The following is a 25,530-nucleotide window of genomic DNA, read 5'->3' as shown; positions in this document are numbered from 1 at the left end:
GAGCTCCACGCACAAGTGGGAACGAGGAAGGGGAGGAAAAAGCCTCGGTCCCCGCCCTCTGGAAGTTAGGAAAAGGAAACCGAAACTCAAGAGATCTTCCACGCGGCGGAGAGAAGAAGAAAAGGGCCAGGCCTGGATTTGGAGCGCCGGTTGCAGGAACGGGAAAGGCGAGGCGAAAAGCTCCATCACACCGGGGCTAACACGCTCCCTACCTCGCTTCCCCGCCCGTGTTTTCCTTCCTCAAATTACTTCCTCTTTCGAAAGAGGAAGTACAGAACGAGCTCGAGACCCAATAACAACAACAACAATAATAATAATAATAATAATAATAATAATAATAATAATAATAATAATAATTTATTTCTTACCCTCCTCTCCATTTTGATCAAGGAGGGGAACAACAGTAAGTATAAAATACATAAAAAACTGATTAAAAACATAGTATACATTGTTAAAACATTCTAAAAGCATCCTAAAATTCCACTGGATAGGCCTGCTGGAAGAGATCAGTCTTTATTGAGTCCGCTGTTCTAATGGCGCTGCTTCTCCTGCACACAGCAGGAGAAAGCAGCAATTCCGAGTTTAAAAAAACATTGGACTTAATGAGGGGTTTTTTTGTGGCGCAAGGAAGGCTGGAAGGGGCGCGGGAAGCAGACGACGTCATGTGATTAACCTGAGCAAACTCCGTGAGTGCCCAGTAATGAGCGTGCAATAAAACGCTTGTTGGATGGAGCTTTAAAAGCCTAGCAGCACTGCAGTTGGAAGTCTGGGATCCATGAGGAAGTGTTCCTGAACATGGGCAGAGTGCATCATTGCAACCTGCCTCACCATATCTGGGGCTATTTAAACAGTTGGCTGTTTAAACCAATTGACAAAGGAGGTCTGCGCAATGAGTACCAGCATAGATGGGAACCCATGTCTGAACTGAATGCTCCGTGCTGGGGGAGAACCTTTCCCCTGCAAACTTCCCTAAAGAACATGGCATGCCACCTCCCAGTGCTGATGCCAATTTCTCCATAGGCAGCCTTCCCTGCTCCCTCCTCGGAAACAGTCTGGGAAGACGCACTTGGTTCTAGCCCTCTGGTTTAAGGATAATTCCAGGATATATGAGGTTAACTACCCCCGGGGTGGGATGGGGAAGGCCTCCCACATTAACACATGGCTTACCAGCTTCAGAAACACTTTGTGCCCAAGACAGTTAAGTGAGAGAATGCTTTTCTGCAGATCAGTTTAAATGAATGCCTGACACTGAGCGTCATCAGGCCGGGTGGGTGGGGGACCTACCATCGCTTTGCCTCTTGCTTCTGTCCCACAATAGGGACGAAAAGCTTTCTCTTTCTTCACACGGGGAAGAAAGAGGAAGCAAGCAATGAGCATGTGGCCCACGCAGCAGGAAACGGCAGCACATTTTGTCAAACGAAAACGTTTGGATTTTCCGGGTCTTTTTTTGTGGCGGAGAAATGAGCAGGAACGGAGCACGTGCAGGAGGTGGACAGCATCATGAAAAAGACCGGTGAAAATCCATGAGTGGCCATTAATGAGCATGTGATAAAACGCTAATCAGATGACACACATTAACTATTCCATTGTGCAACTCAGCTTCAGCCCATGGTAGATATGTGGCAGAAGTTAAAGCCATTCCACCATGCACAAAGAAGTGAGGTAGAATTCTTGACTGTACAATTTCAACATGCAGCTGGATATGTTTTTGTTATATGAAAAGGTCCTCCAAGAGACCTGCCTGAACTTCCTGATGTTCTAACTTATTATATGCAGAGAATAAAAAATAATCATGGCAGCATTCCGTAACTACCTTTCTAGCATCTGCAGTCTGTAACTCAGTAACAAAGATGTTTTCAGAGCAAAACACCCCCCAAAACCTGACTTAAAAGTTGAAAATGCAACTGCCAGTATCATGATGTTTTTATAAAACAAAGCTATGGTCAAGCCCTCCTCCATCATGCCTGGATACAGCTCTATCTGAGAGTCCCTTTTCCTCCAGCTACCAGCCTCTATCAATGAGGCCAAAGGGAGGCAGCATTGGACTGCTGAGTTACTGCCTATGATGCAGATGTGCAGGGCTTCAGAAAACAGGGAAGTCAAGACAGTCCAGCCATACCTGAGTGGGAGTGCTGTTCAAGCGCCACCTTTCCATCGTTAGGACCAGTTTTCACAGAACGAGGCATCAGACCATCCAAGGAGGAAGGTGGTACCAGGGTGGGGGAAGACATAAGGGCTGGGAACAACCTTGGTGTATAGGCATGGCAGATTGGAGAAGAGGCAGGTGGGTAAAAGGAAGATTGTTGCGGGGCTGGACTGGAAGCCTTGCAAGTGGATTGGGCTGTAAATCCATTACAGAAGTGGAATGTTCCTTTTAAGAATTACCAGGCTAAATTATCCTTTGTATATATTTGACTATCTTTTGAAAGCTGCCTTGGGAGAGGGGGCGTCACCCTAAAAGATGGCATGTAAGTACTTATGAACAAACAAATCTACAGTGCAGCTATGGGATACTGTGTTCAGTTTGCATTTCCCCATCTTAGAAATGATGTCACGAAGGTGGAAAACGTAAGTAATGTGGCACTCAAAATGGTTAAAGATTGGTTTTTTAAAAAAAAGTTTAGCTATGATGAAGTTTCCAGTGATGCATACATAAGAGGCAAATGATATTTGATTTCAGCACTTGCTTACATTCAAAAGTCAATTTTGTTCTCTATTACTAAGGTCACCATCTAATGGATGTTTGCATAGGATTGCCCCCTATATATAATTCACCCTATAGTTATATTTTTCAATACAGATATACTAGGGTGTGTATGTCATGTTAGTTAACAGAATGTAAAGTTCTAGGCTTAATAGAACATGTCATAGAATCATGGAATGGTAGAGTTGGAAGGGGTCTATAAGACAATCAAATCCAACCCCCTGCTCAATGCAGACATCCACATTAAAACATACCTGACAGATGTCCAATAGTAATAGAGAGCTAATGCTGTTTTCGAGTACAAGAAGAAACAACACAAACTTGTATAAGTGTACATCATACATTTATTACTGAACAACCCTCTCAACTCCAAAATTGGGCACAGGGATTAAAAATAAAAATTCATTGCACTACTTAGTAAAGCATTACTAGTAACTCTCATAAAAAATGTACAAATTTTGTTAAAAATTTATCAAGCCTTCAAATGATTTGGTTACAGATATTTATAATACATTTAAAACTACATGTTAAATGATACAATGGAGTATGATTTTAAAGGAAACACTTGACAAATATGATTCCAACAAAACCCATAAGCTTTCATAATCATTAGCAAATTTGTAACACAAAATAGTAAAATGAGGTAACTGAAGGTACCAAAAAGGGCAGAGGGTGAGAGAGAACCACAGCTCTCTTACGTAGGTTTACCAGTAACCGAGTTTGTGATGAGTTTTGGAAAGCAAAATAAAGGAGCTGGTAAATTCCAAATATTACAAGAGCTGGAAATGCTAACAGCTGCGACAAATATCACATTCTGGAGACTATACAAATAAATTCTATACAAAAGAAATTACTTTGCACAAAATCTGTAAAGAAAGCCACAAAGTGAGACCTTGGAGATAGTCATAAGAACTTTATACCCATTTTTTTTTTTTAAAAAAAAAAAAAAAAGGCCAGGAGCTCAAATTAAGTTGACAATTCATGCAAATAAAACCACAGCAGTGCCAACATGATAAAGCCAACTTTTTCTTCCTTCCTTTAGTGGGAGAAGTAGGGAGAAGAAGGGAAAAGGCTACCCAACGTAATCTGGTGCTGTCACGCATCAATGAGGGCTGTGGAATTAGGTCAGAGTTGGGCAACACACAAGCCACATGGAGCCCCCCACCACCAAATTTGGCAGCAGCAAGGGGGGAAACTGGTGGTTTTAGTGCTTTTTGAAGAGTTTAAAAGGTCAACTTTAGCTTGTTCTAAAATTGACCCTTTTAGCACACTGTAGTGGTTTGCTATTGAACTTCAGCAGGAAACCACTGTTTTTTCCCCCTCCAGGGCCCTATAGAGTGCAGCCCACAGGGGGCGAAAATGGTCCCACGACCCCCCAAAAAGTGTTCACCCCTGAATTGGATGCACAAATGTGCATAACACATGGCAGTTAATGGCTGAGCATGAATCCTCTTCTCGTCTGCCAGCAGCAGTGGGTTAAGAATTCCATTGCAGCCAGCCCGAACTGGTTCAGAACACATGCATTTGTGGTCTCAATCACACTTAACCACAGGAAGCAAATCCAGACACATATGCAAGAGTCCCATGCAAACAGAAGTCATTCAAAGCAGAGATCAGCTACAGAAGTGCAACAATTAACTTCAGTTTACTACCAAAGTAGTTTCTACTTCAGCCCTCTCCATCCACCAATAGTCTTGCTCAACTGAAACTGAGTATTAAGGGCCAGGTGCTGACCTGCAATGTGGACCCAGATTCAGGACTGAGTAGCCACTTCTCAGAATTAGGTATTATGTGCCTTGCCACTCTGTTACAAGAAAGTGCCTTATTTCTATGCTTTTGACAGTGGACATTGAGTTGGGATAGTGTTACGTTTAGATTTGTACAGGTAAAAAAAATTCTTTTGTCCAGCAATATAAAAAAGACTCAAAGTACTGTAAAACACGTGTGGCGTTCCACCCACCTCCCAACCCACGATTTTGTTTACTTAAAAAAATAAAATTTACTATGTGCAATTTAACCTTTTTGACATGTTGAGACATTTCCTTAGAACACGTTGAGAGAAAAATGGTAACCATCGTAAATCTGCCACACACAGTATACGAAACTGCTTCATTAGCATTAAGTTCTTCACCCTAAAGGACAGACTAAGCAACTATAGAGGCAAATCGTATCTGAAACAAAAGGGGTGGAATGGGAATTGTGCTTTTTAATTTTGCAAAAACCACAAGCTGTGATTGGTCAGCAGAGCCTTCAGAAAGAAGGATGATTCATAACCAACACTGTCCTGGAGGAATAAACAAGACTTGACACATAGCAGCATACAAAAGCATCAGAAAGGACACAGAAGGAACTTAAAAGCCAACTGACAGCAGGTTGCAGCAATATTGCTAGAAGCAGGGCTTGTGCTGTTGCAACCTGAACGTTACGGTGCTGAAGACGTAGGAGAAAAGCAAAAGAATCCACAAATAAGTGTATTTCTCCAAGAGATACGTGGTAGTCATGTGCAGACAGTTGTGTACTGGGAAAAAAGTTAAAAACGCCAAACTTGAAATGTCAAATGATGCCAATTTTCCCCAATACATTATTCAGAAGGCAATTGAAAGGAGGTCAACTCCAGATTCACAGCATTTAGTAGTTTTTCCACTGATTTCATATACCAGCCCATTCTTGAATATTCTTCATACTATCCATACAACACTGAGGAAGCCCCAACATCACATAAAAGCCTGCTACCATGTACAGCGGGCTAGAAACTTTATCCTGTGACATTTTTGGCAGGCAGTAAAGTATTAACATGGTACCATGGCTGAGGTGGGGAAAACCACATGTTCTAGCTCTAAAAAAAGTGCTAAGGGTTTAATTTTGTTCACAAGGTTAAAGACTTGGTTCCCTCTCTCAGGCTGATCACATGTAATGGCAGCAAATCATGGGTTAATTACCCCTTGATTTGCCATAGGATGTGCCAGCCATGTTCTGCAACCTTTTTGAATATTTAACCCCCAATTGGGGATTGCTATGTAAAGTTATTCTGAACCCAGTTAATCATGAGTTAAACAACCCATAGTTAACCTAACTACTAATTGTAGATTAACTATAAGTTGCTTAACCCAAGATTAAACTTTTGACCCTTTTCAGATGACATGCTAAGTCACAGTAGTTAAGCATTTTGAGCTAAACATTATGGCTTAGCAATGTCATGTGAACCATGACTTAGCGTGCCATGTGAACCATTCCTAACCATGCTGCTGCATAACCACAGTTTAAGCATGCTCACTATCCATTAAAAAGGTTTTGTGGCCTAACCATGGCTTAGCATGTTGTCTGAACAGCCCCATAATGTCTGAGTTTGAAAGTCACATAGCAACCCCCAACCCCAACAGGGGTTGAATATTCAAAATGGCTGCAGAATGTACATGGCATACACCATGGCGAATTAATTAATTAACCCACCATTTGTCATCATTACATGTGAACCGGATCTCTCTCTTTAAGTTATTTTAATTGTACATGTTTGCCTGAGTATGGCAAGGAATGTGAATTAGTGCCAGCGTTTGTATGCTAAATTGTGTATTTAAGCGGGTATGTTGCCAACATTTGCACAGACTCTCCAAGATCCTCTCACTTTAAATTTTTATGGACAAAAATGGATAAAAAAAAACCAAAAGACATCTTCACTTTTTCAAATAAAACCCAGTTTCAAAATTCAACAGAAAAGAACTAATATTGGTTGGAAGAATTTAAGAAGGAAGAGAGGAGATTAACTGTCAGTCACCAGTTGAGAATATTTAATATTGCTACCTGACTGTGCAATGCTGCAACTCCTTATAAAGTTAGCAGTGAGCTGCACATTTAAAAAATGTGGAAATTCCAGCAGCCTAAAAACAAGGCTAATTATTTTTAGTAACTGAGAATTCAATATGTTCTATAATGGCGGACATAGTATCTCCAATTAATGGGAAGCATAATATTTCTCTGAATAAGAGCAAAAAGGCCCTTTTATACTATTAACTGTAGGCAGGGGGAATACCAAATGTCTATAATTGCTGCACCCTTAGCATTCAGTGTGCAACTGCAAACACAAGGAAAGAAACCAGTGTACAGTACTAGTACTGTTTAAATAACACACAAGATTATACATTGCAGCATAATTAATACTACACACTTACATCCTCAGTACATGCTGGTATATAAGTCCTCTTGCACACTACCGTCCAAACACTTGCTCACCCGCATACACACACACCCTGCGATCAACGCAACCACCCCGCACCATTTATTCCCACTCACAGTATTTGAAGGCTCTATATAAGGTAGATTGCTATATTGTTTGGAGCTCCCACTTTTCTTTTCATTTTTAATATAAAAGCACATGCTGGATTACGTTCCACTGTAATCTCGCAGCAACACTCGGAATGATCACACAAAACCCAGGGAATGTTAGTGCACACACGAAATTAAGCTAAAAGAAAAAAAAAATATCTTTGGAGTTCCAATCACACAGTTAGTATAACAATCCCATAATTGTGAAGACTAAGTATAAGCTTTATAGTTGATTAAATCACACAGTGCAAAGAGAGGTCCATTGACCCTTTTGTGTAAAGGGAAGGCTGAAAGCCACACGGGTTAAGTTCAATGGAGAGTTCATATATATATACACATGTGACTAGGAACACCCAAAGTAGAATTGTGCTCTTAGACTGGTCATTCTGAATCACGATGTACTTCTGAAGCATCAGCTCTGCAGATAGGGCAGGTGCGATTTGCCTAGAAAATAAAAACAGGCTTTATTGAATCGCCAGAGCTACCATCACACAGCACCACACGCAAAATAATGTAGAAAAAAGCATGTACTAAGTTACACTACACACTGAGACACGTGCCGCTACAATATAACCAACCATAGGTCGGGGGGAGAAGCCACATTAAACTCAAAAGACATTTCAGAGAAATTAATACGCTTTAACTACTTGACTTTAATTGGATCTGTCCAAAAGGTCAGTCATGTGGCTTTTTTAAAAGTGTCTTATTCATGCTTTTCTTTTTGTGATTAAGTAATGAAGTGAAAGGAAGCATCTGTAACAGCTTCCCTAAAATCAATAAGATGAAAGCAGACCCTTCGCAGGGAAACAATTTTAACACTGGAACAGGGCTCAGGACAATACATCAAGGCAACGTGATGATTAATTGAACTACTTTCTAATGTGGACTGCAAACATTCCTTTCTATATCAGCATACAGTAAGAGAGTAACTCTTGGCAAACACGTTCATTGTTCATTCACTGTAGGCTCCAAGTGATGGCTTGTATATGTGAGAAAAGCCATCACAGATAGATGAAAATGCAAAAAGGAAGCCCACACGCACAGACCTCTCTACACATGTAGGCTTCCATGAGATCAGTAACCCTGATTGCGTAGGGTTCTTGAACCCAACATCCAGCTTTGAACCTGGCATTCTCCCAGTGTGTTGGACTACAGACCCATCATCCACAGCTGACATGAGCAAATGGGGCTGGTGGCAGTTGTAGTCCAACACATCTGGAGGGCCCCAGGCTGGGGAAAGCTCCTTAGTCACTTAGGTTTCCCTCTTGCAGACATCCACCCAGGGATGGAGAACCAGCGCTGCCCATGATGGCATGCAGACCCCCCTTCACATGATTAACATCCGAGCTTCAGTGAAAACTCAGATTCAATTATTCTCCATTGAGCTGCCAGCCATAAGGAATGTGTAATGCACATTTCAAGTTTGACCACAAGCCTATGAATTCAGTTACAAATGCTACTGCTGTGACATATTAATCAGATCCTACACTATATACAAATAATGGAACAGTGGAACGGCAATCTGGCACCCTGGGACAACGATTTCATTCAGTCCTCTAGTGGTTACATCAGATATCATTATGGCTAACATTCTTGCAACATTTTCTAAAGTTCTCAAATATACATTTTCATTTTGGGATTCTTCAAAAATGGTGACTTGGATCTTGTTCTACTCACAGAATGGGACTTTCTATTCTCCAGCTCCAACTTTGTTCCTGAGGGTTGGGAGACCCTCCAGAACAGCTTGTGACATGGTGCAAGGGGTAATCAGCAAAATAAAAATAAAAATAGAGACCTCTACTTTCACTAATGGAAGTGCCTTTCTGCCTGCACAAGGTACTTGGGATCTAAGTCAATGTACAAAATTGATATGGAAACCATTGCAAAACACGAGTCATTATAATTACAGTTCTCTGCTACTTGGAGTCTGTGCTAGGGAGAAATAAATGTTGTATCTAGTGGTAATATTTAAAAATGAAATCTCCGCAAAAGTGTCACCATATGATTTAAGAGCAACCAAGGTTATAGTTTAATAGCCTTCACCATAAAAGATGTTAGTAGATTCTGCAGTTTTGATGTTTTAGGATTTACCACTGCAATGACACAATAGAATTCAGTACATTCTCTGAAATTCATTAATTTCCTACTTTAATTATACTTCCATATTTTGCATCTTGTCTACACTGTTGGTCTGTCATGATACTGCTTGTTCCTGTTGGCTCCTTCTCAACCTTAAAACAAATTAGGTTATTTTTTTCATATTCAGTAACATTCTTGAAAGCATAGATTTGGGGGGAAGCATATAGTTAGAGCTTTGTGTTCAACAACAATTAAATAATTATTAGTAGGGCGGACAATTCACTAGCCTTATCCATACAGACATTTTTTTAAAAAAAAATAATGCTGCTGCTATAGTGAGAAATATTGCTGCAAAACCCAAGAGTATTCCTTGACATGCCTGAAAATAAACATTTGAATCTTGCAGGTTTCCCCCCCTAAAAGCAGAATATTACCTTAAGCCACTTATCAACACACTTGGCATGGAACTCGTGGTTACATGGTAAAACTCTAAGTAGCTGTCTCGACTCAAAGTCACACATGCACACTACGCACCTAGAAGAGAGATAGGAGAATACCTTATTCAACAAAAGCAACAACGGTTTGGTTTGGTTTTAATTTACTTATCAGAAAATGTAAGCCTTTTTCTATGCAGGTATTTTGACATGCGGATGTAGCAGTGCCACATTTGCTGCTGTTATTTTTAAACAGACTACAGTTCTACTGTACGGTGCAAGAAAAGGTAAAACAAGTCCTTTATTTATTTATTTCCTTACACCTCTCCCCATTCAAAATTTCGGAGTGGTGTACAAGATAAGATAAAATAAAAACAGAATAAAAACACATTAAGATACATTTTTTAGAAAGCAAAATGCAACATGAACCGTGGCTGGTCATCAAGGGAAGACTTCCTCGAACAATGACGTTTGTATCTTTAATGATACTAATCCACAGCAAAGAAGCCTCTCTACTCATAATGCTTATTTATATAGTGCTCAGAGTGCTCAAAGCATTTCGCATATGCAATCTCAGCAAACCTTACCACCATCCTGTAAAATATTAGATGGAATAGTCAAGAATAAGATATAACAGCTTGCCAAAAGGCCATCCAGTGAATCCGGGGCTAAGGTGAAATATGAACGGTTGATTTCCCAGTTCACATTTTATATTCCTAGCATCAACACCAGTTCTACCAGAAAGTCAGGGTTTGGCGGGGGTGGGGTGTTGCTTCTCCTAACAGTCAATATCGGAGATTGCATTAGAGAAATTAAAATAAATATATGTTATGCAGGGAAAGTAAGTGGCAGAGATCTTTGACAACTCTCTGGCTTCAGACTGGAAGATGGAGTGATCCTGCGACTACTGAGAAAAAGAGAAGTGCGATGTTTCTCAGCCAAAATCCAATTCTTCTATTGTTTTATAAGCAGTAAAGGAGAGAGAGATGATTTACCCATACCAGTTCTATGCTGTGAATGTTATTTGAACATACCCTCAAGTGGTGAGAAGTGGTATTCACCACTTCAGACCAAGACACTGTAGACTAGGGTTCACTGCAGTATGGCAAATATCACACCCCACCCCACCCCGCCCCACCCCACCTCACAATTCACCAGGCAAAACTGATGCAAACAGTCAGTGGTTACTTTTCATATTCTTGCATAAATGGGAATCTGTAGTCAAAGAGACCAGATACATCTTCTCCCACCTATCCCTTTATATTTCTTGTTATGGAAGCTCATATCTCGATGAGAATTACGTGACTATTTTTTTAATGCCGATTTCTTTAATACTTTGAAAGTGCTTTCTTTACAGAAATAGTGCACGGCTCAGTACTTTTTTTTTAAGGTCCGATTTTCTGTGGATAGTGATCATAATTCAAGCAAGTTCTTTGTTTTCTATGGACCTACTGGGACATTCATTTTCTCTCTTCAAAAAGCAGTACCTCATGCAACAAGGCATTCTGATTTTGCAACTTGCATGTTTCAAAATCAGGCAGCCATCTGACATGTGGGGGAAGAGGGGCTTTTGGCAAAATGAACCCTGCTGAGAATGCAGAAGTCAGGGCTGGTCATATAAGGGGATGGCCTGGCTCCTGCACCCAATTCAGTGCTGTTCCATTTAGTCCCAGAACCAGGCAGGATTTATTTATCCCAGCGAGTGCAAAAGCTTAGTGAATATTTTTTATTTATATATGACATAAATGTCTCAGAAAAGTGAGTCTTACAAAATTCCAGTGGTGGGGGACTGCGTGATGACATCACCAATATGGGTACCACGCTATTATGTATTTGCCACATTTAAATATGCATAACTTCTCACCTGTTTATGCTACAGAATTTTTTTCTGAAATGTTTCAAATTTGTAAAATGCAACCCTTTTGACATCAGACAGGGGAAATAAGGAACAGCAACTATACGACCTCTTACATCCAAAATGATCCTTAGCTATGCAACTCTCTGGATGGGAAGAAGTCTTTATTTGAATCAAAATATCAAGGAGCTGAAAATTCCATGTTTAAGATTTCAGCTCAATTGTTAATAAGTATCTCTAATAGGAGATACTTATTAACAAAAGGAGCTGTTGTATGGCGTACCACAGTGGTTCCCAAAGTGGGTGGTACCGCCCCCTTGGGGGTGGTGGGATTGCATAGGGGGGCGTTAAGAGGCAAGGGGGAGGCAGGGGGGCACTCGAGGTGGTCTTTTCCGAGAAGCGCCTCTCCAGAAGGTCTTAAAACCCAGGGACATTTTTATGGGAGAAGGTAGTTTGGTCCCAAGCCATATAGGGGAAGAATCCACACATGTATTAATACCGTTTAAGAAGAGTCCTTTTAACGGTGAATTGAAATGTTTCAAAAGCACCAAAACACTAATGAAGAGACATACCCTGCTTGGTGTGCCCCGCCACACCGGCTGCAAAACAGGCATTTGCTCTCTTTTCCCTCCCCGAGCAAATCTCCGACAGGTGCTTCCCATTTAAAGGGGTCAATTGAGCTACAAAATGACATTCAGTTGAAGCCAAAGTTTAAGAAATCGTACCAGGAGTTTTGGTTACAGAAGGAAATTTCTGATCGCTACCTGTTCAGAAGTTCCTGGTTGCATTTTTAACATCGTATTTGGTGTAAGGTGGTTTTAGTGTTGTCTGTCTTCTTCTCTCCCACCAAAGAAATCGAATCCAGATTACTAAATGTGGTGCCTCATGTAAAGTGACTTTAAACCAGACATTGGGAAACTGGTATCACTTCATCACGCCCATCCTTCACATTAAGAATTTACAGAATAGTGAGGTACTCCACCCTAGTTACCAAATGTGATATCTAATATCTGATAGCTAAATGACTATCAGACTTTGAAAAGATATCACTGGATCAAGTTCATCAATTATGTTTAATTGAATAAACTAAAAAAATGTAATTGGATTTTGAATAAATATTCAATTAATTGTTACTGTTTTGAATTTTATTGTTATTATCTTCCTTAGTGGGTCGTTGAAAACCGCTATTCTGAATAATGATTTTTATAGGGTAGGGTAGGGGGCACTGGGCATGAGTTTGTGGAACCAAGGGGGCGGTTACCTGAAAAAGTTTGGGAACCACTGGCGTACCACAAGGTGCCATCCTATCTCCAATGCTGTTTAACATCTACATGAAACCGCTGGGAGAGATCATCTGGAGGCATGGGGCAGGGTGCTATCAGTAAGCTGATGACACCCAAATATATTTCTCTATGCCTTCGATAACAGCATCAGCTAAGGATAGTGTGTCTCCTCTGAATGAATGCTTGGAGGCGGTAATGGGCTGGATGAGGAAAACAAACTGAAGCTGAATCCAGACAAGATGGAGGTGCTTAGTGTCAAGGGCTCTAACCTGGGTTTGGAGGTGTGTCAACCAGTTCTGGATGGGGTTACACTCTCCCTGATAGACTGTGTTCACAGCTTGGGGGTGCTTCTGGATCCATCACTCCAAATGACAGCTCAGATAGATGCGACGGCCAGGAGTGCCTACTATCAGCTTTGGCTGTTAATCTAGCTGCACCCTTTCCTACACTTGGAAGATCTACAGACGGTAGTGCACACGTTGGTAACCTCAAGGCTCTATTCGTGCAACGTTCTGTACATAGGGCTACCATTGTACCTAATTCGGAAACGTCAACTAGTTCAAAATATGGCAGCCAACATTAAAATCACTCCACTGGCTGCCAATTAGTTTCCGGGTGAAGTACAAAGTGTTGGTTATTACCTTTAAAGCCCTCCATAGTTTGAGTCCAGGTTACCTAAAGGATCGCCTTCTCCCATACAATCCATCCCACACACTCAGGTCCTCTGGGAGGGGTTTACTCCAGTCAGCCAAAAGTAGGCTGACAACTGTTACCCAGAGGACCTTTTCTTCTCCTCCGAGTGCCTACTCCAAGGGAAGCTTGGAGGATGGCAACAAGGGAGAGGGCCTTTTCAGTGGTGGCCCCCCGACTGTGGAATGATCTCCCCGATGAGGCTCGCCTGGCGCCAACATTGTTATCTTTTCGGCGCCAGGTCAAGACTTTTCTCTTCTCCCAGGCATTTTTAACAGCATTTTAACAGCATTTAACAACATTAAGTTTGTTTTTAATGGACCCCACAATTGTTGTTTTTAAATGGATACTGTTGTTTTTATACTGTTTTTATGTGTGTGTGTGTGTGTGTGTGTGTGTGTGTGTTTTTAAATTGTATACTTTTAATGTTTACTATTTTAAAATGTTGTAAACCGCCCAGAGAGCTTCGGCTGTGGGGCGGTATATAAATGTAATTAATTAAATAAATAAATAAATAAACTGTGGAATGGCCTGCTGGAGGAGATTTGTCAACTTAATACTCTCTTAGAGTTTAAGACAGCTATAAAGACTAGTCTCTTCCGCCAGGCCTACCCAGATGAATTTTAAACCTAAGAATTTTAAGATGTCCTGATTGTTATTTTAATATTGTATTGGTTCTACATGCTCTTTTAATCAGTGTAATGCATTTGATTTATATTGTATTGTTGTACTTAATGTTGTTCCCCGCCTCGATCCAAAGGGAGAGGCAGGTAATAAATAAATATTATTATTATTATTATTATTATTATTATTATTGAGGTTAAAAACACATGCACATCTTACATTCCGGGTTAATGAACATCTTTACTGGGAAGTAATTTTAAGAGGGTAACAAGATTGAATGCAACAGTTGTTCGCAGTGCAGGACTCCAGCCAATCAGGGTAAAGTGACTGCATACTAAAACCTAAACAAGGAGAAGAAGTACTTACAAAGTCTGTTCTGACTGATGGTTATTTGGGTTGAACCTATAAGATGGAAGTTGCTCAATATCTGCCTTCGTCAGTCCTCTTGGTTTAGCTTCTCCCAGTCTTTCAGCCAAGTTCAGCAGTGCCTATAAAAGAAACCCACCTTTTTTAAACCTACATGGTTCCACTTCAAGTGCTTCTTCTCACATTACAGAATTAATGTAATCAATTATGGGATGAGCAGCAAACCGGAATTACGCAAACGGAGAAATCATCAAATTTGCATAATTTATGTAAGAGACACTGAACTGTTCTTAGTGCGGGGTTTGAATAGCCCTGCATGAAGAAGCATATAAATTTCGCATAAAGCATAAAGAAATCCCTAGAAACCCCTCAGTGTAACTATGCTGGTAAAAACAACTGCATTGCTTTTTTATTTCTGGGGGGCGGGGGGGGGAGAGAAAGTATTTTGCTGCTTATACATCTAGCAATCTTCAATTAGTATCTCGTAATAATGGATTGTATGCAATGGTTAGTTGACTGAAAAGCAATTCATGTAACCAATCTTTTTCTTCCCCCTGAACCTACAGAAACCTTCTACAGAGGGTCAGGCAATTCTCCTGAACAGTGGGGGTGGAATTGTCTAGGTCTGTGCGTGCATGCACCCAATGGGGGAGGGTCACCTGAAATCGCTGGTACAAGATCCTTCCACCTAATTTCAGATTGCCCACCACCAGCTGCACCCCGCACCCACTGTTCAGGAGCCCCCCGCCCCAACCCTCAGAAGTTACAGGGAGGCTAGGAGTGGGGAGGAAGGGGAAAAAAGATCAGCTGCATGAGCTGCCTTCCATTCATGCAACCACTGCATACAATCCAACATGTTTGGAAAACAAATTTCAAACATAATCAAGTCCCATGGACTATACTTCTTCATGTATCTATATAGTATTAACCAACCTCATAGTTTTCCACTTCACCGTCTTCTACATCCAGCTCAAAACTGAAGGCCGGACCAACTGTGGGTGGCACTGGAAGCATTGATCTTTGGAGAAAGCCAACATTGTGATTTAGTGCTAGCCTTGTGTACAGCATTGTGATTTAGTACTGCAGCCTTTTAAAATTGATCAAGAATTTAAATTCTGTTCTAGTTTAATACTAAGTCATGCAGTTCATTATGTTATAAATCTACAACAAAATTGACTCCCCTGCCATTTTATGCATTACGTTACACCACAGTTTATGCTTCCTGTATAAATCCAGTTTTAGAATTGCAAATTTAAGTTTTCAAAACAACGTGTTTTTTTTAAATTTAAATTCTTACGCCATTTTTGTACTGGTACCTAGGGTGGCTTACAAAAAGTTAAAATAATAAAACCAATTTAAACAAGAAAATTAACATGCCACAATACAAAACAGTATAAAAGTAGTCAGTGGGATTAACATAAATATCAAGCATGATAAAAATAATGTAGATCAATGATCTGACACAGTTCAAGACAACTTCATATATGTTTATATGAAGACAAGTGGCAATAGGACCCCAAGAAAGGAAACAGGGACTCTGCACTTGATGGGAAAAGGGAAAATGTATTGTTTGTGTGTTCCCCAAACAGGCTATTGCTAGAATCCAGGTTGGCTTTTAGAAGAGAATGAAAATAGCAAGTCATTTAATCTGGATTAAAACCGCAAAAACAATGAATGGTAAACAAGTTCACTAAGTTGATTTAAAAAAAAAAAAATACAAACATACCAAATGATACATAGCAAAAGATAATATACGGACTGGGTTGACCTTTACTGCATCAATAAGAGCTACTGGACTATTTAATAGATTAACAGGGTGACGGAATACTAAGACTTGCCAAAATGGCTTTGCTCAAATTTGTTAGGGAAATAAAAGCTTACGTTTAGAAAGAACCCAAACACAGAAAAAATATGAGAAAAATATGCACAGCTTGAAAGGATCACAATATGGAGACTTGGACATCCCTAGGCCGTGCATGAGTCCGTCCCCACCATACCCAGAACTTCCTGCCACATCAATACGTCTGTCCTTGGGCATATTTCAGCTGCTTCCTCTTTAGCTTCCTTCACTAAGGCCTTAGCTAGACCTAAGGTTTATTCCGTGCTCATCCCGGGCTCATCCCTGTTCATGTAAATGACACACAGGATATCCCAGGAGCAGGCAGGAACGACCCCGGGACGGTCCTGGGATAAATCTTAGGTCTAGCTAAGGCCCCAGACTCCATTTTCCAGTAACAGCAGATCACTCAATGATTAGAGAACACTTACAGACAATTGCCAGTTTGTGCCTTTAACAAATAATAAAAAGCACCTGCAACTCTTTTAAAGAAGCTGTTAAATTTATTAATTTCCCTACATATTTGCTTTTTCAGAAACCTTAGGAACACTCCTCTAGGAAGTTCAACTTCTACTCAGGTCTCATTTCAAAGAACAGAAGCAGCACAAGAACCCAGTGCTGCTCTTTCATGGCTACAATTCACTGCAATGGGGCTTGGGTAGAAGAACTTCCCAGAAGACTGAGCCCTTCTGTAATTCTTTCAGGACATAAAATAAAACTTACCCAAATTTTAAATGACAATAGTTGGCACTTCCCCTTCGTATTAAAACACTGCATGCCCTTTCGGGAACAACTGTATATACAGTATATGCTTGCCTGTCTGGTAAAATTGCATGATCCACCCTAAAGCCAAGGAATAAGGTATGCTATTAAGACAAAGGAAGACTTACAGCACATATGGCAATAGGCTGGGATGGTAAGGGGGCGGCGGTATTGGCTGCTGGGATCGATACCGGCTGCGTCCTGTGAGTCTTCGAGGCATAAAAGGTGGATAAGGCTGAAAGAAGCAAGGGGGGGGGAGGGGAAATAGTCAAATCAGGTGTAAAATGAGATCATTCCAGTGGGGCACTAGAAAAGTCAGATCTTCAGGCTGCAAAGGAGTTTTCACCACAGTATATTTTCCCTTGACTCTACAATGCAATTTCGGACATTCAAAAATTGATGCATGAAGACATCCAGATAAACTTGCCCAAATTCCATGAAACATACGGCTAATATGCTTTCTATTTTCAAAAGCTGCACATTTTGATGTACTTAATTCTAATCACCTCTGATTGAAATAACAATAAAACAACAGAACCAGAATGCTTACTGTACAATGTATTACTATTATTATTATTATTTACATTTATATCCCGCCTTTTTTCCTCCAAGGAACCCATAATCCTCCTCTCCATGTTATCCTCACAACAACCACCCTGTGAGGCAGGTTGGGCTGAGAGTCTGTGACTGGCCCAAAGTCACCCAGTGGGTTTCCATGGCCGAGTGGGGAGTTGAACCCAGATCTCCCGACTCCCAGTCCAACACCTTACCCACTACACCACACTGGCTCATGTTAAAATGACAAAAACCATCACTTACTACTCCAAAGGACACCTCTTGGTGTAAAGGGTCGTGCGCTAAGAACTGAAGAGGGGCTGATGGAGGCAATGTCGGCGGATGGGCTGAAGGTGGATAGGTAAAACCTCCTACAGGAAGATGGTCTCCAAGCAACTCTACTTCATTTTCTATCCTCTGAAGAGGCTAAGGGAGGAAAAAAACACCAGCGTATGTTGAACATTTCAAAGATACAATTTAGTGGTGCATTTGCCAAAAATAGTCATTCGTTAGGCTTATCAAAGAAATATTACACAGTACAAACGTGTTCATACTGTCTTGCAGACACAGTTTTTTAAAATTAAAGAGGAGGCAAAGTATGTATGGAAAAAATGCATAGTAAGTTGGTTGAAATTATTATTTCCCATCCTTTAAAGAACCACGTTCTGATTCTGAATGCAGAATCAAATTATAATTCAATGCTTGTGTTCAGTATAAATATGTTGTTTTGCATTATATGATGTAACTTTCTTCTCGTATCATGCAACTGAGAACATTTACTTGTTCCAGCATCTATAGCCACAAGTTTACCACCCTCTTTTTCCCCCACTCTCTCTGAAAGGACACCAATGTTCCATTTCTCCAAAACCAGTGCTGGAGTATACGCTTACATTTATACATGTTTAGACAGAAAAAAGTATTACAACTCCCAGCATTCTGGGAGTGTAGGACGTTTTTTTCCTGTCTAAATATGCATAGGATTGCACCCTGAGATAGTCAGCTTTTCTTCTGCATTTCTAGCAGACTGGGAATTGAAGTGGTTAAGTTTAGATCAGATTTTGCAGGTCACAGACTCCTATAGTGAAAGGTCTGCTCTCATTTGCAAAAAAAACCTCAAGATTTTTCGCTGAAGACACTCAGCTCCTCTTCTACTCTGCCAACCAAAGCATGCTATCTTAAAGGCAGTATTCCAGAACCAACTACTAGAGCAGCCTTCCTCAACCTGGGGCGCTCCAGATGTGTTGGACTGCATCTCCCAGAATGCCCCAGCCACTGGCTGGGGCATTCTGGGAGTTGTAGTCCAACACATCTGGAGCGCCCCAGGTTGAGGAAGGCTGTACTAGAGGAAGTTAGGAGTCGTGTTTTTATATACATAAAATTTATTATTTTATATAAATAAAATAATAAATAAAATACAAAAAGTGGAACCTACCGACCGTGACTGCTGTGTTTGAAAGGGAAGAAATTGCCCTGGAGGTGATAGATGTGGAGCGTGATGTGGGGAAAGGTGCGGAGGATGCAAAAGAAATGGATCGCTGGAGATAAGGGGTGGAAAAGCCGCATATGGAACTGGTAAGTGTTGAACCGAACATGCTTGAAGCATCTGCAAAAGAGAAATATTCACAACCTTATGCAACGTATGGTATTTGGATGCTCTTAACATTCATAAGGGGCATCAGAATAGAATAAAGCATGGCATATTTACAAGGCAAGTACTGCTGCCACAAAAGAGTATTCTCTCTCCACGTGATTAGCAGAAGCAATACAAATTTTGCCAACTAAGAGAAAAGTTATTCAAATGTATACGACTTATAGAGGTGGCAGAATTCATTATTTCCTTGGAGAAGAATTTGGGTTACCAGGGCAGGATCTACACTACGGCTTTATAATGGTTTTGAAGTGCACTGACAACTGTTGGGGCCCATGACAAATTCCATATATCGTTTTCAAACCACTTTCATAATGTTATATCCTGCTTGGTGTAGATCTGGCCTGGGACTCAGAATTTTGATGGTTCTTATTATTTTTAAAGCACAGAATACATAGAATTGTATCTTAGAAGTCTAGCCTTTTTCATGATTTGCCAGCCTCTGCGTGCGTGCGTGCGTGCGTGCGTGCGATACATTTTAATTTCAAGTTTAGAAGAATGAAAGAAGGGGAGTTTCCTCTAATGCTGATTAACTACTATTTTGAAAGCTTATTCTGTAACCCATCTGATTTCTGGGGTGTTAATTCTCTACTGTGAGAAAAATAGTCTCTATGTAAATAAATTATGCTTTGTTCTATTCTGATGTCCCTTCTGATGCCTATTATTAACACAGCATTTTAATGTCTATAAGTTAATTTCAATAAAGGAATACTAGCAGATTTTATACTACCAGATACTTGATCTTTCTGGATAATACCTTATGATACTGCACACAGTGATAAAAGCAAACACCACAGACATGCTAACCTTCTGAAAAATCTAACTAGTGTGTCAAATACAGAAAAAGCATTTTATTTGGGTTTCATACAACAGTTGGTCAATACCGTGGAAATTCCCTCCTTTTCCCAAGTTTTTAAAAATGTGTAATTTAAAATAGGATGTACATTCAGAGCTTAGGTGTAAACCTACTTTAGGAAATGAATGCTCAAAATGTGTTTGGGATACACACACCAATAATATTCTACTCTTAACTATGTTTGTGAAATATACATAACACGCATTTCAACTCTTGATGAAATATTCTTACAGGAAGGCTAAAATCCTGTTGACACTTACTTGAGAGTAATTCCCACTGAACCAAGTAAATACACATAGAATATGATCCTAAGTACACTCTTGACTTTATGTGGCTTGCAAAGCCATTCTAAGTGTTTTGCTTCCAAATTAAGATAAGGGAACTACTTACTGGAGGAGGCACACTGCACACAGGGAGATGCTGTCCACTGAAAACCACAGAACACCCTGGGACCTGCTGCGTGTTGCAAGCTGGTATGTGCTGACCTGTGCAAAGTGGGATCCCATGTGGTGCCACTGTAGTCACCGTGTACGAAACAGGGACTGTGCCCTGATGGATCTGTGAGGAAGAACATAAGGAGCTTTCAGCAGAACAAAACAAAATGACAGGTTTTTCAAACTAATGGTATGAAAGCATTTCGGTTGAATAAATTATGGTTTTCCAGAAATACGTTGGGATGTTGGTCAAATTCACCAGTCAACTAATGTCAACTGATCACCGATATATTTTAAATTTATTTATTACATTTATCTATTATTATAACTGTGTGAGGTAGGTTAGGCTGAGAGTCAGTGACTGACCCAAAGTCACCCAGTGAGCTTCATGGCCAAATAGAGAACAGAACTTGGATCTCCCATGTCCCAGTCCAACACTCTGACCACTACACCACACTGGCTCTCTATTGGACTGCAGTCAAATACTGCATCAAGTAAATTGATAGCAATGATAAAAGCAAGGGGCCCCATCCTTTCGGGTCATATACTTACTCTCACTTACTCACTCACACACAGTACCCCCAGCCCTGCAACTCCTTCTGTAAAGCTTCTCCTAATTAAGCTATATGGCCTAGATTTTCCTACTGGCCACATGTTGGAACTGTTGGCACATCAGAATAGGACCAAAGGATTTGGAAGGAAGCAGGAATTAAACATACAAGCACAGGTCTCCAAACATCTAGTGGAAAAGGCCTCAAGTACAAAAGGCTGACCCAAGTCCATTGTATTTACCGCATGAAGGAGGAGCCTGCATTGTGATATGCAAAGCTTCTGGGAAGGACTGGAGGCTTTTAGAGGGCAGTCTGGTTTCAGAATGGGTTTTCAAAGACACTCTGTTCTGTGTAGCTGCTTGAATAGATGAATGCTTTAAATATCAGAATATTTGACGTGTCCATTCTCTTTGGCCAACAGCCAAATAACGCCAAAAAAGCAACAAAAATGCTGAGCTGAATTTGTGACACAGAAGAACACTAAATCCATGTCTGGTCTTTTCTACTGTTTAAATATTTGAAATTCATATCTAAAATATACTTACATACATTTAATAAGCCTGTGACATTTAACATAGTGAAAGAAAAACAAGCAATATACTTCATAATTTCGCTTCACTTTAGGAAGATTTTGTTTTTTCAGGATACTTGTCACCTATGCCAGTAATTCCAAAACTCTGTGCTGAGGCACACTAGTAGGCCATGAGAAATCGATTAAGACCAAGAGGTGGGCCACTGCGTCTGCAAAAGAGGCACTACTGTGACTTTGCCCCCTTCCAATCGGCCTCCACTGATAATTCTGCCACATCTCCATACCAGGTATGACTAGATAGTTCAATGACTCTCAATGCAGATGCACATCAGAGAGTTACCTGGCCTCAGAGATGATCGGTCAGCCAGGCAGTTCTTACTTCTATGCCTTCCAAAGCAGGCCTTTTGGGTTGTAAGAGTGGAGAGCACCTTCCAATTGTAAATCAGAAAGTATAACTCAGATAGCAGAAGTATGGAAAACACGTGTCTCTCTTTGGTCATACCTGTTCATGAATGTCAACCATCACTGCATTCTGCTGTGGTGGATGAGCAGCCGGGTGCAACATACGGGGAGACACATTCGGTGGGTGGAAGGCTCTGGGTTCTTCTATTGCTTGTTGTTGTCCATATGGAAGATGGTAGTTTTCATCTTGACTAATGGAATTGTGTCGAGACAAGCGATCTCTTCTTGCTCTCTGGCGTCTAACGGGAGGGCTGCAAATAATCAATCAAATTGCTTCTTTTGGGTTTTTTTCAAACACCTGGCGATTTTCCCTTTTAGATTGAATATGAATTTTTGACAGTTTTGTGGTTCCTGTATTCCTAAATTTCCATAATCAGAACGATCTACATATACTTTCATCATTTTCTTATGATGCAAATAGAAGACCAGAAAGCAGGTGGCAGTGGTTTAGAAAAACCTGCCACTTAGCAGCTGTAAACAAGTATGGATTAGGCAGCTCCCTGTAATCTCCAACTAGATGGCAACGCCAACGGTCCCACACAGCCCCTTCTTCCTCCAATGGCTGAGCAGCAGAAGTAAAGGTCAAGTTGAACTTAGCACATGGGTCAGAGGCCAGATAACTGATTCTCCCTGTGACGACTGCTATCAGCTGGCAAACTTTTAGGTGACTACTGTGTAAATTTGGTTTTCTTTCTACACTGCATTCTAGATGCACAATGTGGATTCTTACAGAACTTACAGAGTTATTGGAATGAGGGAAAGGAAAAGCATGGAGGAAGGAATTCATATTTACGGCAGGTGAGAAGGGTTTTAGGCCTCTGGGCTTATTCACATGATTTTGGCCACAGTTTCTGGCTCAGCCCTGGCTGACTTTCCTTTCAACATCACCACAGACTCAAAACGCCACGTGAAACTTGACTGGTGATGCAGGAGATGAGATGGGCTCAGCCCAGGTTAGATTTCATGTAACCTTTTAAGCCCATCGCAGTGCAGGGAAAAGTCAGCCTGGAACGATCTAAAATCTACCACAGGCTCAAATGAACATGTCAATGAAACTTAGGTCAGCTTCATGGGACCGAGCAAAGGAGGATGGTGTAGAGGAGGGAATGGCAGAGTTTGTTATGAAGACCTAAGCTCAATTTCTTGCTCAGCCACAAGCCGAGTGATGTTGGCAAAATCATTATTTCCCATCTTAACTTACCTCACAAGTTTGCGATGATAAAATGAATAATCCCCTAATATGGTATGTTGAGCTGCTTGGAGGAAGGGTGGGATATAAATGTGATTATGGGAGAGGGGATTTATGCAGGGGGCAAAAGCCCTTACTATTGATTACTGGAAGTCCTACAAAGAATGCCCACCTTTACCAGTGTTTATGGAAAAACATTGCAAGGATATCCTTAACCATGACTCCACAGTCAGGAAGGGCACAAATATGTTGCATTTTAAGAAGAAATGCTGAGATGATCAAGGTTCTGCATATGCTGCCAGACCCCATCCATGTGCCTCATTCTGAGCTCTTTAGAGGAAGGTGGAATAAAACTATACATCTAAATACAACTAAATCTGGCAGCCAAAAGCAAATAAAAAGGCTGGATTTACTGAGTACTAAGGAGAAAGCTAATTAAAAGATTTTAGATAAAACTCACATCTGTGGGGAAAAAATACTACATTCCTGGCAGACGTCAAGGAAACTAGCAGTCACAAACATGTACACCTGGAGAGTAGACACACCACTACCTCCCAAATAACTATTTAATCAAGTAAGGGTGAAATTCTATGCATGTTTAGGGCATACTAGGAGTTGTAGGACTTTTTTCTGTCTGAACGGGCGTAATATTGTGCCCTAAAGGTCATAAATTTGACATCTCAGAACATCTTTTTAAAATTAATGGCTTGATAAGTATGTAGCTACAATCCTTAGCCAGGATGACTAGCTTAACAAACCATTTCCCAAAACTTGCCTCCTTCTGTTGCGTGCAGGTGTGTTGCATCGTTCCCCTGAGAAGTGATGTTGGCTTGGTCGAGCTGAAGGAGGCTGTCTATTTGATGTCATCTCCCATGGGCGCATTGGCGGTGATGGGGCTGGTGATGCTGCTGCGTAGTCAAAGACTGAATGTGAAAGGCGTTGTCTCTTGGGACTTGGACTGTCTTCACTCTGTGTGCCAGAGGAGTAAGATAAATAAATCCACAAGTGATGGCTATCCCAGAATAGCATTTATTAAGGCTACCATTTCAGAATGGTTTTTTTTTTAAAGTGAACTAAGCACTACCTAAATCCCACTAAGAAATCAGAAATCAAATGTCTTAATTGTTTCATTACTTTAGTAATAGATTGTTGTTTATCGCCCATTTCCCCTATAGCATTTTCTCCTATGGATTGTTGCAAAGTAATTTTTTTCCCCAATTCTGCAAAAAATTCAGTTTACAAGAGTGAAGGGAAGAGAATACAAATTTAGAACTGTTTACTTAGTTTTTTGAAATATGCTTGCATAAGCACAAATTCATGCCAATGGGCTCTATGTTTGTGAATTATTAAAGAAGCTGCAGCCAGATGGAGTTGCAGCCCAACATGTGCACTCACTACCTGGCTAGACATGCAATTTATACTGTAGCCAAGTTTTGATCCACAAAGTTGGCTCTGATATATCCCTCATATTTTATTTCCTTGTTAATGCAATATTTATAGGCTTTGAAAAGTATGCAACCAAGTAGATTTTCATTGACAAGTTTTCACTGACAAGTCAATGCAGCTTTAAAAACAAGTGCAAAAATAATAGAAACTGACCGCTATCAAACATATTTGTTTAATATCTCAAATTATTTACCTAGGAAACAACTCTCTGGCATGCTTCTAATACGGGCCTTATTTCATTTCATCTTCAAAATGTGGTCTGAGACCCACAAATGAGTTGCATTCTGACTTTGTGGTGTGTTGCATTAGCAGTACCATCATGTTCTTTTCTGATTTATTTATTTTTAAAGAGGAGAAAAAGATAAGGATGAAACTGGGGTTGGGGTTGGGTGGGACAGAAGACAGAGAAAAATACTAGAGTTGTGTCTCATATTGCAGGTCTGAGAAGCTGGGTGACTAAGCATGGGGAAAAAGCACAAGTTTCATACATGGTAGTAAGTTTTCCAGGAAAATTTCCATATATCTCGAAACATTTTCTCATGCCCTTGTGTGACTTAGCATGTTTATTTTACTTGGATTTAGTAAATAGTATTTAATAAACAATAATGTAAAATGTGATTTTTTTTGTCAAAAAGAACCGCCCCTTATTTTTTCTCAAAGATCAAGTAAAGGCCTTCACACATTTATGTTACTTTATATGAACAAATACACCAAAATCTTAGCCATTAAATATACAGAAATGTAGAAACTTGGTGAAACATAGCAAGTCACCCAATGGGATGTGGGGGGGAAATTTTGTCTGTTCCCCTTGTTCAAAAGTTCTCTAAATTCTAAGTTCAACAACAACAAAAAATGGCTCAAGAGGAATTTAAAGAGAAATTGACAAATATATGAGTATTCAGT

The 25,530-nt window shown here is 40.4% G+C and overlaps 1 protein-coding gene across 2 annotated transcripts in view; it reads right to left on the bottom strand.

Annotated features, from left to right (window-relative positions):
- Positions 1-3,645: 3,645 nt before the first annotated feature.
- The window catches only part of RNF38 (ring finger protein 38), a 95,679-nt gene continuing 73,794 nt past the window's right edge, over positions 3,646-25,530 (bottom strand). For both annotated transcript variants that reach the window (XM_063129092.1, XM_063129093.1), the window contains 10 exons: positions 23,957-24,150; positions 22,033-22,243; positions 20,404-20,571; positions 18,942-19,112; positions 17,774-17,935; positions 17,083-17,189; positions 15,289-15,373; positions 14,356-14,477; positions 9,538-9,637; positions 3,646-7,468 (listed from right to left, as the gene is read on the bottom strand). In XM_063129092.1, coding sequence (XP_062985162.1) covers positions 7,406-7,468; positions 9,538-9,637; positions 14,356-14,477; positions 15,289-15,373; positions 17,083-17,189; positions 17,774-17,935; positions 18,942-19,112; positions 20,404-20,571; positions 22,033-22,243; positions 23,957-24,150 — 1,383 coding nt within the window. In that variant the 3' untranslated portion in view covers positions 3,646-7,405. The remainder of the gene's footprint in view (positions 7,469-9,537; positions 9,638-14,355; positions 14,478-15,288; positions 15,374-17,082; positions 17,190-17,773; positions 17,936-18,941; positions 19,113-20,403; positions 20,572-22,032; positions 22,244-23,956; positions 24,151-25,530) is intronic.

The sequence above is a fragment of the Elgaria multicarinata genome, chromosome 6 (genome assembly GCF_023053635.1).
Source record: "Elgaria multicarinata webbii isolate HBS135686 ecotype San Diego chromosome 6, rElgMul1.1.pri, whole genome shotgun sequence".
NCBI lineage: Eukaryota > Metazoa > Chordata > Lepidosauria > Squamata > Anguidae > Elgaria > Elgaria multicarinata.
The sequence above is the reverse complement of the archived record's forward strand: the minus strand, read 5'-3'. Positions and strand labels throughout refer to the sequence as shown.